The sequence below is a fragment of the Musa acuminata genome, chromosome BXJ3-10, assembly GCF_036884655.1.
Source record: "Musa acuminata AAA Group cultivar baxijiao chromosome BXJ3-10, Cavendish_Baxijiao_AAA, whole genome shotgun sequence".
In the NCBI taxonomy this organism is placed as follows: Eukaryota; Viridiplantae; Streptophyta; class Magnoliopsida; order Zingiberales; family Musaceae; genus Musa; species Musa acuminata.
The window spans coordinates 5,641,231-5,657,086 of NC_088358.1; the positions used below are offsets into that span (position 1 = coordinate 5,641,231).

Consider the following 15,856-nt stretch of genomic DNA (forward strand, 5'->3'; position numbering starts at 1 on the left):
ACAAACTTATGTATAGCTTTTTTTTGGTCTCCCAAACTGTGGAGACAGGTTGGAGTTATGTCTTCCATCTTACTTTTAGGGTATAGTTTATTTCTCTGAGCTGTATACTAGAGCTGGGACTATGTAATTGCATATTCGCTTGTACTTGAGCATTAGCATGGTAATATCATTGTTCATGTTTGTTTTTATCAACTATATCTTATCTGTTTGTCCCTCCATGATATCTTTGTAACTTTACATTTCCGTCATATATGATGTTAGATATAAATCACAGAGTCAGAGAATATTAAGTCAAGGCAATCATATTTTTTCCACAGATGTGTCTGTTAGGCACGTGAACCTGATTTGGTTCCCTCGTGCAATGAGGTTAAACCTACTTGAAATTAAACATGAATTTTGCAATGCAGTTGAGTTGGATCCTAACAGTAGTGTGTTTGCCATTAATTTTTGTTGTAGTCTTCTTGAATTGCATGCAGTCCAAGTACTATGATGAAACTCAGGATGAGCAGATTTTCTCACAAATATGTGGCCGTTGCACCTCAATAATGTTGTTGCTTTTCCTTTCCTTTGTTTCTCCCCTTAATGGCTGTAATATACTGGTATGTGAAATCTTAATTGCTAAGTTTTAATAAATTTGAACATTCTTGTTCTATGATGTTTGAAGATGACTTTGGTCCAATATTTTGTTTAATTTACTTGTACAAATTGTGCCAATTGGGATTGAGTGGTCAGTTGAATCTAGGGCTTTTATTCCTCGAGTCTGATGTAGCTAGGTATCTTTTATATTTGACATTATCTGGGCTTGGCTTGGCTTATGCTCAGTTATACCATGACTTGTGTTGAGCAAGGCCGAACTCAACTTGGCCAACTAGAGCTTGTTAAGAACTAAAAATCATATACAGAAGAGAAGAAAAACACGTCATATGAGTTGTCTTCCTCGTCTCTTTTTTTAAGAAATTTGATGCTTTTCCTTTGTGGAACATTACTCGGGTTTGCTAGATGGGCTCCATTTATAAGTGGAAGTCCATGCCCAAATTTTATTTTATTTTCGGTTCCTTCACAAAAATAAAAATCTGTTCATTATTTATCTGCCTTAGATAATTTGTTGAACGAAGGCACTGATTCAAAAGCTTTTTCCTTTGCCACATCTAATATTCCTAATGGAGCAAAGGTGAGAGTAGTCAGTGGCAATATACATGATCCTATAGTTGGTGTGCTTGAGGAATTTTTATTGTGATGGGCTAGGATATGGGAGTGCAATGCTTTTATTTGCCATGGTTCCTTGGCAGTGGAGGTTCGCTAGAACATTGAGAACCCAAAGCATCACCCACATTGGCTAAAGATGGAGGAGGGATGCCAAAAATGGAACAATTTGTAAATATAATTTCTCCATATTTTGTAATAACTTCCATATAGTCAAAATGTTCCTGCTAAGGATATGGAGATTTAAGGAAAGAGAGAGAAATTAGTTATTTCAAGAACATTCTATATTTAATTAGCTTTGAAGATATGAAATAATGGTAAATTTAGTAATCATAGAATTTTTTTATAAAACTTGTTGAAATGATTTAAAGGAATCTTTAAAAAGGTTAAAGATAGGTAAATTTGGATATAAGTAGTTTGTTTAAAACTTTGAATAGTATATTTCACAAAATTTTTGAATTGAAAATTTGACAATTGTATAGAGAGAAATTTTTTGGTGCTTGTGTACATGAAAAAGAGAGATATTTAAAATTGTTTTTATTATCATAAAGAAATTAAGTTAATGAGCTATTGAAACTTTGGGAAAAGGGTGATTAAAGGAAGAATAATATGTGGCAAAGGAAAAGTTCATGATGTGAATGGAAATATTTTAATGGTGAATGATAAATATTAAAAAAATTAATCAGACTCACTGTGGCTCAAAAAACTGCTCCAAGGGATAAGATATCATTTTTCTGCACGTCTCACATGGAAATGATGGAACCATGCCATCAAGAAAGAGAATTTGGCTGACACCACTTACATATATAATGTGGGAAAGAGAAACTATTTATCATACATTTACTCACTGATACCTGTCCTAGTTTAGTTCCTTTCCCCCTTTTTGACTCCAAAGTAGAAGAAGAAGAGTAAATTAAAAAATAAAAATAATGCTATAACAATTATTTATTATAAATTAAAACATACCAATCGTTCCATCTTTCCTTCTCCAAGGAAGATGTATTTTCATATTTCTTTGACAAATCATCTTCCTTGAAGAAATATCTGATTGATAGGCTTTCTTTTTATAGATTCTTGAATTAAGAAGAAACTTCCTTTTAAGGAAGAAATCTATAACCAATGCAAAACTTATCTCCCTAATTTTTTCTTTAGAATCTTCAACCGAACCAAGCCTCTTTTTTTAATTTTGACATTTCTTCTCATTTAGTAACTAATGCAGGGTTGTAATAGATGTTCATATGACAACTTATGAAATTTGCAAAAGACCACCCACTTATATGATAAACTAAATTAATTTGGTTTTCTGTTTAGAAGATTAGCCATTATCTATTGAGACCAAGGTTTATAATCTTGGGCACTGAATCCATATTGTTTGTGCCAGCTGGGCTGGTACTGGTCCAGTTTTTACCTGGTCAACCGACACATGATATATGTGTTGCTTTACTTCTTTCTTCTGTTTATAGTTCTTATGGTGTAAAAGGTCGTTTGCTTTGCTCACAAGATCTTCCTTCTGCTCAAACTAAAATAAGTAGTAATAATTTGTGGTTGTGAGTTCTTAATTCATCGTTTGATTCGATATCAGATCTGAGATGTTATCAAATTCAAAATCTTATTTTTTTTGTTCATTCTATACATTTTTGTAGGTTGCATCAAAAACTGAATCAAAGAAAAATGCTGGAAATGCTGTACTATATGAATGTGTTGAAACGATAATGGGTATAGAAGCTACCAGTGGTCTCCGTGTGCTTGCAGTTAATATTCTGGGTAGATTCTTGTCAAATCATGACAACAACATCAGGTCATATATAATTAATTTCTTTCAGTAAAACAGAATTAATTCTTAGAAGTTAGAACTATCTATGCTATCAGTTCCTGGTGATCTGTAGCGAACATTTTACCAAGCAATTAATTATTAATGCTGAAAATCCAAATATGCTCAAATATGATACATAGTGATTATCAAGATTCTTCTCTGTTTCCCTTTTCACTTTTAAATTCTGCTTTCTAGACTTTTGGTATTTATGCTATTTATTCATCTTGTTGGTACTCTTTCTTATATAAAATGAAAACTTCTTTTTCTCTGTTCTTCTGTTTGAATTTTACTCCTTTGTTAGATTGGCAAGTGTTTGTTCATTTTATATTTTAATTGATTCTACAAAAAAATTAATATATTAACAGGGCATATTTCAGTGAGGCATGCGCCTCACCTTGCACCTTATGCCAGCGCTCCAAGAGAACTTAGCGCCTTTAAATTGATACTAAAAAATTGAAATGATCCAGTATTTCTTGGAATCATGGAACAGATAATAATATGTACTGCTGATGCCTCCTAGGAGTACATTTTCATACCTGGGGTGCATCCATATATCATGCGGATCCATGAATCTGGCCAAGTTCCATATGGATCCGATCGAAATCCATGTGGATCCAACTTAGATTTCAGAGATTTAGGTTAGATACTTGTATATGTAGTCTAGGTTTCCATTAATTTAAATTAAATATAGGCCATAATTCCAATATCAAGTGTAAATTATAAAATTGTGAATCTAATGAGTTTGTTAATATTCTTAGGAAATGATGCAGAAGATTAGAATATTGATTCAATGTGGCAGCACAACTGTCGTTCGGAACGCCGCCATCATTGATACTGCTTTCACTGCAACTATGTTGATTAAGGTGGAGGAAACACCTAATTGATAGTCCATGGATTTTATGTGGACAACAAAGGTATTAAGGAACCCAAGAGATAGACAAGCTTCTAGGCTAGAGTTTGTTGCTTGGATAAGTCCCTAGGCTATAATAGAAAGTATAGAGGGAGGACCTTGACAAGCATGCATCTGAGATATTTATCTATCATGGGCAACGATCATGAAATCAATGTCCACGAGGACTCCAAGCTTGCAACCGGGATCTATAATATATCATTGATGCATCAATTTTTGAACGGGGTCATGAACACTGATATGAGTTTGGTGGTTCCTCCCAATATATGCATGATAATGATAGTGGTGTTGAATCATATGAGTTCAACGGGTCTTCCATGATGAGGTAACCCAGTGGCTGCAGTGCACATGGGTTAGGTATGAGTGCCAATTTGAGGCAGCCCAATGTTACACCGGACTAGATAAAGGCAGCTCCGAGGGGCATATGGGTTTCCTTAGTTACATGGTAGAATGCCAACTCCAATTGTTTTCAATCTTGATCCAATGACTTCCCCTAAAGATTGCAAAATATATTAAAAAATGGGGATACAAAAATATGATTGCAAAATGATTCAATTTCAACCACATTGTTGCACATGTAGCTAGAGATTCTTAGGATTAAGCAACAGTGTCTAGTATTCAGAAACATGTTACCAATATATGTACATTACTTGTTCATATCGAGTGATTGTGCTTCATCCTATTTTGCAGCCTTCTCTGGATTTGATACTTCATATGTTTCATGAAGTTGGCAACATGAGTTGGCAACAGACTCGTAAGGTACCGGTACAGATCGACATACCAATGTGTGTGTGTGTGTGTGTGTGTGTGAGAGAGAGAGAGAGAGAGAGAGAGAGCGAGACGAGGGAAGGAGAAGGGACAAAGGAGGAGGAGGCGTTGGCAGAGGTAGAGGAGGAGATGAACAAGAAAAGGCTATGATGACTTGGTCAGTAGGGAAAGGACGAGAGAGAGGGTTCATGTGATAGAAAGAAAGAAGAAAAATAAAAAAATTGATAGTGATAATTATAAAAAAAATGGTAATCATAGTGGGAGGTAAACTTATTGTCCAGTACAGTTTAATATTGATCTGCTTATTGCGTGGTAAACATGATATGATGAGTTTATCAAGTAATATGGCCTAGGCCAGATTGAACCAGATTAAATTGCTTGGATCATGTCTTGGTTGACCATGTCAACCAATGAATACTTGACCCATATTGGTTGGTATGACAATATTTTAAAGTTTAAACCTTAATGATGACAATTGCAATTCTACTGCACTATAACTGATACAGTTATACTTGCTATTTACTATGACTATATTTGTCCTATGCAAGGATTGAAATACCGTACCGTACTGGTGTTTCGAGATTAGCTTGGTACAATATGGTATTGTGTACCGAGCGGTACGCTAGGGCGTACTGAGTGGTACACCTAATTTAGGTGTAAAACCCTCCGAAAATACCTGAAAATAAAAAAAAAGTTAGGATAGGGTTTTTAAGTTAGAAATAAATACAGTAATAGTATAAGTTTAGCAAAATCAATGTAAATTAGGTAAGAATAGTATCATATATCTTTTTCGGGCTTTGAGGAATAGTCCTGTGCAAGGTTCGTATTTCAGTCCGTTACGGATTGCCCTTATATAAATATTAAAATATATATAGAAAAATCATTTGAATTGTTAGACTATTTTGTTACAATATAAATTCTAAAATTCAAATAAAATAAATAATCACATATGTAGATATACCTAATAGCTGATTCTAACATCAAAACGAATGACAGGCCTCCACGGATGGTGGATCGGGATCCTCGATCCTATACATCTGCATATCAATATGATATGTTTGTTGGACCCAATCATAAAATTAATCCCACAACATAGTGTATTGATACACCGTATGCTATTGATGCATCAATGTGGTGATGAACGTAGGCTGATCGTCATGAATCACATTTGTTCGAGTCAGCTCCTGAGGCATGTATTGGTGAATGTCAGAGCTTCTACTTTCACTACTGATCTGTTGCTCTGTATCATATTGTCGCTCATAGAAGGATCATCAACTATCACCGTACTGCTGTTGCCCATATAATTCTCCATAGTACGATGTGCTTCTTTCTGTGTCTACATCATATAGGCTCTATTGCATCTTCTCAAATTCATCCACTACCTTTCCCTTCCCCTTCCGCGCATAAACTTGACCAGTACCTTGTCGAGTTCCATGACCTGAATCTTGGGTGGCATGTATAAAATATTACTCCTCAGTCCATGCACCACCCTCAAGTTGTGTAGATGAGACCAACGACTGCTCGACATCACCACCATCATCCGTCGAGGCACTACTGTCCGTGTTACTGTCATGTCTCTAGACCGAGCGAGTTGTTGAATGTGATTGTGAAGGTGTCTCATCGCCCGACTCGATTCTTTCCAATTATGCAACTAATGCTACTGCCTTCCCCTTTGCCTTTGCATGCTGGGCCGATGACTATGACCGTTGGGTGTTTGTAGTTCCTCGAGTAGTTTGACTCGATGTTGTTTGACTCCTGCCACGTTGTGATTGAGGGGGATTTTCCATCTGTTGGGGTTATGCTTCTTTTTCTTTTATTGTCTCGGTGATAAAACGTGAAGGATGCTGAGGATCGATCCTCATCAAGTAGAGGATCCTCTTGGTTCTCTACTACTTCAACCCAATCTAACGTTGGCTCTAAATCTTCGTTGTAGAATTGGAGGTCGATGGGATCAATATTTGGTTCCTTTGGCTCCCTATCCAGCTCAGCACATCGCAATCTTAGCCGCATGTTATAATGGACATATACCAGTTTCTCTAACTATCTGTAGGAGAGTTTGTTGCGGACCTTCGTGTGAATCAATGCAAACGTTAACCAATTACGTTCGCAACCACTACATGTTATCGTATATGAAAGTATACGAACGACAACCTTCCTTAAATGTGGTGTATCCCCTCCAAATTATAATCACCACTCGACTAAAAAAAAAATAAACAAGATTTTATTAGTATAACAAATAATTAATATTAAATATAATTCATAATCAATATGTGTAACTTTTCCTCATTAGGATCCATAGTGTAATGACATGATACAGCCACAACGTCGGAGAATGAACCAACTGTTTCTCGAAATAATCAACCCTTCATAAGCGCATCGGCTGCATCAGTAGTGTTTGGCAAGAGCCGATATATAACATTTCGTAGTGTCATTAGTAAATTATTTTGTGTTCCGAAAGTATACCGATATTGAATTGTCGGGTTTAGATAATACGCTACAAAACATAATTTTGTTAGTATGATTTTTTATTATCTAAAAAATAATAAATTAAATTATTTTGAATATGAATTTACCTACATTATGGATATTTTGATCCATATGAACTTTGGTTCGACGATCAATGATCCGTACGTATTGGTCGGCCTTAAAATCATCTTTGAATGCTTTCCTGACCTCCGCTCTTATTGAAATCAACATATATTTAAGATACGGCATCTGTGGATGCTTGTCCACACTTTTTATGATTTCTGTCGTGGTCTCCCAAAATCTAGAGGAAAGAATGGACTTTTCTATCTTCTTTCCATCACTCAATCTCGAATATCTGGAATCAGACCACTCTTGTGAGGTGAACATTGTCTTCAAGCCATGCCTTTTTTGCTGTAATGACTTTAATGCAATAAAATTGGTAGTAAACCGAGTAATTCTAGGTCGGAGTTTCTCATCGTTTACATACTTTTGCATTAAAGCGTGGACCCATTGATGATTATATATAAACTTTGTAATTGATTGTACTCGAGTTACACAATTCTTGACCGTGTCCAGCTCACCAATATCCTTCAGCATTAGATCTATGCAATGAGTTGCACATAGAGTCCAAAACAAAGTTTTATTTCCATCAATTGCAAACCAGCTTTCTTGAAATTCGCTCCATTGTCGATTATTATTTGGACAACATACCGTGGTCCGATCTCCTCTGTTATAGTATCCATCAAGCTCTCAATGTAGTTTGCATATTGGATCTTTTCAAAAGCATTAATTGACTTATAAAACACCACTCTTCTATTGCAATAAACAAGAAAGTTGATAATACTCATTCTTGTTGGTCCTGTCCAACTGTCACACATTAGTGTCATCTCATATTCGTCCCATTGCCTCTTGAAGGATTTGATCCAATCCTTCAATTCTGCCACCTCCTCATCTAAGTACACGTCGTAAATCTCCCTCGGTGTTGGAGGTTGGATCCCCGTGCTAGACTTTTGAATAGAAGAGACCATGTTATGATAATGTGGACCTTGGGCTGTGTTAGCTGGAATCCTGTAGAAGTTGAACCATTTTGAGATTGCCTTCCCAATATCTCGTTTTTTTTCTTTTGTGTATGCATCGTTAATCTGTGTTTGTTTCGTTGTTTGTAGGGGATAGGCTTGCGGATCAATATCAAAAATATCTGGTGTGGACCTCCTGCTAAGACTTCTCATAAAACCACGAAGTCCACCATACCTTATGCTACTAGTTCAACCTAATTGAGAAGGAGCAATTGGCTGCCTCATGCTAGCCGACCTTTGGATTCCACTACCACTGCCATGCTCCAATTGTGAGTCAAGTCATCGATGCCTCATTGCTTCATCGACCGTATATTGATACTCCAATGATGCATAAATCCCAGCTGTGAGATTCGGGTCGACTTGATCACCACAACCCTCATACTGATCATAAACTAGTTCCTGTGTAGCCCTATAATATTCTTCCTCAACTCTTGCCTTCTTTTTTAATGTATCTTCCTTTGCTTGTTATAGCTTGCTTTAAAATAATTTACAGGTCTCCGTCGGAACCTTCTTGCATTTTGCAACATCAGGATACCCGCCAGCCAAATGCATTTTCATTCGAGTTATTCCTCCACCTTTGCTAATGTAGTTACAATAAATACATTGCTAATGATGACGATTCTCATCTATCTTTCGGGCATGAACCCATGTATCATCATGTGGCTGTTCCTTTGGTGCCATGATCCTACTAAATTTAAATCAAATAAGCTATAAAGTATAAATATATTGAATTGATCAAATATCGATCAAAATTCATTAATCGCAGCATTAAATAATTTTATTAAAACATAACTAATCATATTTTATCATCATAAATATGTTACATACATAAAAGAAACATTAAATACATAATTTTGATCCAATATGGGTCTGATAAAATTATCATTAGATACACTAATCACCTGATTACCATAGTTAATTACCCACTAATTACTTCTCTTTCAATACTATAAATATGTCAAACACCCTAATAGGTATTAAAGACATTAAATTGACCTAAAATCGATCAAATTTTAATTAAATCATCATTAAAATGACTAATCGCAGCATTAAATAACTTTAATAAAACCTAATTAAACCTATTTTACCATCATATATATGTCAAACACATAAAAAAAGCATTAAATACTTAATTTTGATCCCATATTAGTTCAAATTACGATGAAATCATCATTAGATACACTAATTACATGATTAACATAGTTAATTACTCACTAATTACTTCTCTTTCAACACTATAAATATGGCAAACACCCTAATAGGTATTAAACACATTGAATTGACATAAAATCGATCAAATTTTGATTAAATCATCATTAAAATGAATAATTGCAACATTCAATAACTTTAATAAAACCTAATTAAACTTATTTTACTATCATAAATATCTTTCAATATTTAATATGCATGAAATATAAATATTTGACCTATTAAGTATTTAATTTCGAATTAATCAATATTAAACATACTAATCATAATATTAAAGATCTTAATTACTCTTTAATTAAAGAAAGAGAATACATATATCTTGATTAGAAAGTTCTTTCTCTTAATCTTCCTAAATTAGTCTCGATTCAATTTACAAATCGTTGTTTTGTAGAGTTTAGGAGAGCACAAATGTGAGAAAAAAGAGTTTGAGATAGTTTAAGAGAGTATGAGAATGAAATGAAGTGAAATAGGGGAACAGAAGGGTTTAAAAACCTATGAGAAAGGGCTCCAATGGTCAGTTTAACTGTTGGAGCACTATTACCGAGCGGTAACGGTCGAAATCGACCGTGACCGAGTTGTGCCGGGTGATAACGGTTGAAATTTCGATCATTACCGCTCGATATAACCTCGTATCGTATGATATGGGGCGCTTTTAAGCATTCCGCTCGGACCGTCCATGTACCGGTATGTTGTCGGACCGGTACGTACCACCCGTATCGGGTGGTATAATTCGAAACTGTATAACTTGGTCCTAAGAGCCTACTACCATATGGATGATTATTGATAAAGAGACCACACTACTGCTACTTTGTTTCGTTTATATTTTATAATTTACCATTATTAGACGCCATAAAAGCATCTTCATGAGTTTTTAAAATTATAATATTGATAAACAATCGAGTCACAATAAGGATTTGAAATCATATCCCATTTAGACATGATAACCATTTTGGTAGTAGCAGGCTAGTTATAAGGTATGACATTGGTTGTCATATGTGTTCTATCAAGGTATACAATTTCGAATGGTATCGTCCGATACGGGCGGTATGTACCGGTCCGACGGCATACCGGTATGCAGATCGCCCGCTGCCGAGCGGAACGTTTAAAAGCGCCCCATATCGGACGATACGGGATAATATCGGGCGGTAACGGTCGAAATTTTGATCGTTACCGCCTGACACAACTCGGTAACGGTTGATTTCGACCGTTATCGCACTGTAACAGTGCTATAGTACTTCAACGATCAAATTGACCATTGGAGCCATTTCTCATAGTATTTAAACCCTTCGTCTCCCTTATTTCACTCAATTATATTCTCATACTCTCTTAAACTATCTCAAACTCTTTTTTTTTCATATTTGTGCTCTCCTAAACTCTACAAAAGGACACACCATTACATTCTCATACTCTCCTAAACTCTACAAACTCTTTTTTTCTCACATTTGTGCTCTCTTGTTCAAATGATTTTTCTGTAGATATTTCAATATTTACATAAGGACAATCTATAATGGACCGAAATATGAGCCTTGCACAAGATATTCTTCAAAGCCCGAAAAAGATATGTGATATTATTCTTACCTAATTTATATTGAATTTACTAAACTTATGCTATTACTATATTTATTTCTAACTTAAAAACCCTATCCTAACTTTTTTTTTTTATTTTCAAGTATTTTCGAAGGGTTTTACACCTAAATTAGGCATACCGCTCGGTATGCCCTGGCGTACCGCTCGATACACGATATCGTATCGTACCGAGCCAACCTCGAAACACCAGTATGGTATGGTATTGCATACCTTACTTTCATGTATTAAGTATAGGACACTTACATGATTTTATACATGTTTTCTTCATATATGTTTTGTAGTTCATGGTAAAAACATGGTTTGATTCATCATTTAGGTTATATTTAGTCAAAATTTAAGGTTCATAACTTCATATTGATTAAAAGGGTATACTAGTGTACGAGGTTCCTACCAATGTAGGGTTTGGGGAATGTCAATGTACGTATCCTTATCTTTAAATAATTAAAGAAGCTGCTTTCGTGACTTGAACATTGATCTCCCAAGTTGCAAAGGAGCAACCTTGCCTTTGTACCAAGGCCTGCCCTCATAACTTCATATTAATTATTTAGACATATTTAGGTTTAGGGTCTCCTTTAAATAAATCTGATCAATACTAGCTAGTTTGATCACTAGTAAGTAGCAGCCCATACCTACACATGGTAGAGTAGCATATAGCTATGTCCGAGGACCATATCAATACTGGATCATGACTTTAATCAATGCCCGATATTATCATTTGGTATTGGTTTTGCCAAATATATATTTTCTATTGAACTTACTTAGCTCTTTATTCTCTCTCCTCTCCTTTGTCTTTCTTCAACTTTACATTCTTCTTCACCTTTGCTGTTGCCTTCTCCTCCATTCCCTCTTTGTCCATGTACCTGCGATCTCTACCTCCGATTGCTATACATCTTGTTCTCTACTCTTTTCTTTGATTTGGGTGGTGAAGACTAGCACTAACCAATATTGAATGTCACTATGTTGTGCAATACCATTATTGTGCCCCTCCACTTATGACTGGTATTGGTATTGGACCAAGATTTTCATTCATGACTAATATTATGTGGAATGGCTCCATACACATACTCCATGTTAGTGTTTGTAAAAAGTGGCCTTTTTCCTACATTTGTTAAATGTAAAATCAAGGTTCTTAATTTCGGTCCGTACTTGTGTATTGAGTCCTACTCAGTACAGTACGTACCGAGACGTATCGATAGTATATCGAGGCATACTGACGGTAAGCCCAAAAAGAGCTGAAAAACCTAAAAAAATATCTAGAGGTACTAGTCCAAAAATATCGGGTCAAAATCTGGGGCATATCGATCGGTACACTCGGCAACGATCGGATTTTTATTGTTACTACCTGGCACAAACCTCATATCGCTCGATACAAAAACACTAGTACCACTAGGTAGAGGGTGGTCTGCGTACCGGTATCCTCTCGGACCGGTACATACTACTTATATTGGGTGGTATAAATTGAAATTAAGAACCCTATGTAAAATTATTCACATTTATATTCTTTGTTATTTTTAGATTAAAAATTCAATTTCTGTGAGTCATCTAAATATCAACATTTTCTTTCATGAATGATCTTTTGCTCTTATATCTACCATTTATATCTTCGGAGAAATCTTCATTATTTCTTCAGAGCAATTTGTGTGTCAATCTGTTTTTGTTCGATGTACTTGCATTAAGGGATAGTTAGCTACATATTCTCTAATTTTAAATTTTTTTTTTAATCGTCTCTATAGATGGTATCATTTATAAATTACTTTTACCATTTTCCTTTAGATATGTTGCACTCAACATGCTGATGAAGGCTGTCACCATAGAGTCACAAGCAGTGCAGAGGCACAGGACAACAATCCTAGAGCGTGTGAAGGTAGGGAGCATTATTTTTCTGTTTAACACTACTTAAATCACCTGCAAACTAGAAAAACTAGCTATTTGCAGCTTCTAATTGTTCAAAAACCTCATATTAATGCACTTTTAAATTTAGATTGTTCTCTTTGCTGCACTCTTCTGGCCTAGTAGTTAAGGTATCCACCTGCTCCTATTTGTTTTTTTCCTTCTTTGATTCCTTTTGGAAGATTGTTTTCCTTCTCTAATTCATACATTGTCTTCCAGTGGTCATGAAGAGAGTGTTTCTTACTATGAATATTGGAATTTGATCATGATTTGCACTTTTAAATGTTCTGTTAGGAAACAAGTATAAGTGATATGTGAAGAATTTAGAGTTTGATCTTTGACAAATTAATTCCTATTTTCTCCTTACTAGGTTTTCGCCTTTCATTTTGGAATTCTCAATGTAGCTCAAAATTTTATAGATTTTTCTTACATAGCATAGCAATTAAGAACATTTAGCATGCTAAAAATATTCTTTTAAAACTAATTCTGAATTAATCAACTGCTTCTGTAGGCTGTTTAATATCTGAAATATGTATTCAGGATAATTACTTGTTGTTCTAGTCTTCTAGATATCCCAAAGAATACCAATTCTGTTATTTTTACCTTGTCTGATTGCCTCAACCTGAGGATGATATTATATTTTCAATAATTGACATTTCAGGTGTCAGATCTGTGTCGTTCCATGGTTAGACCGGGACAGGTTCCATCTATGCCATCGTATTAACACTCAATATACCGGCATGTATCACAGCATACTTTAGGCTGCTTTCAACCAACCAAAACCTGATTGCCTCAACCTGAGGATGTTGATATTATATTTTCAATAATTGACATTTCAGGTGTCATATATGTGTCGTTCCATGGTTAGACCGGTACAGGTTTCATCTATGCCATCGTATTAACACTCAATATACCGGCATGTATCACGGCATACTTTAGGCTGCTTTCAACCAACCAAAACCTAGATCTGCACGATCCAAGCCATGTTGGCATATTGATGCATGCATCAATATGCCACGTACACTGCCACGTATGGTGACACACTTCTAGGTCAATTTCAGTAGGTCAAGATCTTAAAGTTGTTTCAGTCTAGAAAACAGTAAATATTCATAAAATTCAGTATCCCAACTTCTCTTGATATATACATAGAATATTCATAAAATTAAAGTTGTTTTAGTATAGAAAACGATAAATATTATATTGAAACATATGTAGAAAAAGGAACATGTGCTCTATCTAAAGATACATGCATACACAAACATGTTTTAGCTTATAAGCAATCAAGACTAACAAATTTGATGTATAATAACATCATATACCGATTCTTACCACTAATATGATGGTGTGGGTCCTTAGTGTGACTCCACTTCATATCAATATGGCATATTATCAGGACCCATGCGTGGAACTTTTTTCACCGTATTTAATCCTAGTAAATTATGTGCTGCTAATGAAATAATATGGCAGAAGCTGTATCATTGTGAACCAACAATATAATAGGAAGCAAGGTTTGCTGTCTTGTATCGACCAGGCGTATAAGTCCCTAGTTGAACTAATATGTATTGGTTGTCTTGTTGGTACTGGTGTTCTGACACATTGTCACGGACTTAGTTAGAATTGCCTAAGTCATGAGACACCCTTATGGCAAACTCACAGACTTAGCTGGAGTTGCCTAAGTCGTGAAACACTCTTGCGCCAACTTTTCGGACTTAGTTGGGATTGTCTAAATCATAACGCGCCCTTGCAATATCCTTCTGCAAAGAGTCAACTAATTTATAACCTCGTTCAGGTCTCGAAGGACTTGTAAAAAGAGTAAGTCTCGACATCTTGCGAAGAGGGAAGCTTTATAAGCAATTCAGCAAACACTTTGAGTGCAAGAGATAAAAGAGAGGAAGGAGAAAACAAAGACTTTAGAAGGCAAAACAAATAGTCGTATGTCCACAAACGACTGCTCATCGGGTGTCGGGCGTGATGGCAAGTTCCCGTCAAGTTAACATGTGAACTTGTGTATATCGATCAACGCCCAACACTACCCTGAAGCCCCATCCACCCCTGTGCCACTTGGGGGGTTCTAGGGGTCTGAGATGACTAATGTTTCGTTCACAGCTATGGTTTGCAGAAAACAGGCTATGACGCGCGAAAACAGAGCCATTTTGGGGTAGTTTTGCCCGGTGTGGTGAGTGGTCACACTGTAACGCTGTGAACTGTTCTTGCTTTCATTTTTCTAGCAAAAATACACAAAATTGAGGCAAAACATGCTGCCAAGCATCTATACAAGTATGCGAAAGCAACGAACGGTTCGTTGAGCGAAGATGTTACGGGTGTGCGACGATCGTTCGTGACATTCTCCCCCACTTAAACTGTCGACACCCTCAATGATGCTTGTTGGTAGGCTTTGTTGATTGATTCTTCATATTGTAGGGCATCTTTAGGCTCCCAACTGGCTTCTGTTCGGAGAAGCTTTCGCTACTTTACCAGGTATTCGGTTTGCTCCACTCCGTTGGGTAGCTTTGTCTTGCGATCCGCTAAATGGTTTCAACTCGCTTCTCATAGGAAGTCCTGGTAGAGGGGTAGCCGAGTTGGAACACTTTGGTAAGTATCTTACAGATCTGAGTGGTAGGCTTTAAAGTTGCTTGCATGGAAGACATTGTGAATTTTTAGCCACGCCGACAGTTGTAACTTGTAGGAAACATTGCCTACCCTGCTGATAATTGGGAAGGGTCCTTCGTACTTGCGCACTAATCTCTTGTGCACTTTTTGCCTAAAGAACTGGAGAGATATTGGTTGTAGCTTCACCAACACCAAGTAGCCAACTTTAAACTCCTGTAGTCGCCTTCCCAAGTCTGCCCACTTCTTCATTTTTTTGGTTGCCTTCTCTAAGTAAGCTCGTGTAATATCTACATTTCGGTGTCATTCATTCGCAAAGTGATAAGC

The 15,856-nt window shown here is 36.0% G+C and overlaps 1 protein-coding gene across 5 annotated transcripts in view; it reads left to right on the plus strand.

The window, feature by feature from the left end:
* LOC103999759 (AP-1 complex subunit gamma-2-like) overlaps positions 1-15,856 on the plus strand; it is a 108,972-nt gene that overhangs the window by 11,399 nt on the left and 81,717 nt on the right. For all 5 annotated transcript variants that reach the window (XM_009421598.3, XM_018818966.2, XM_065170175.1 and 2 more), the window contains 2 exons: positions 2,847-3,001; positions 12,806-12,896. In XM_009421598.3, the coding sequence (XP_009419873.2) occupies positions 2,847-3,001; positions 12,806-12,896 (246 nt within the window). The remainder of the gene's footprint in view (positions 1-2,846; positions 3,002-12,805; positions 12,897-15,856) is intronic.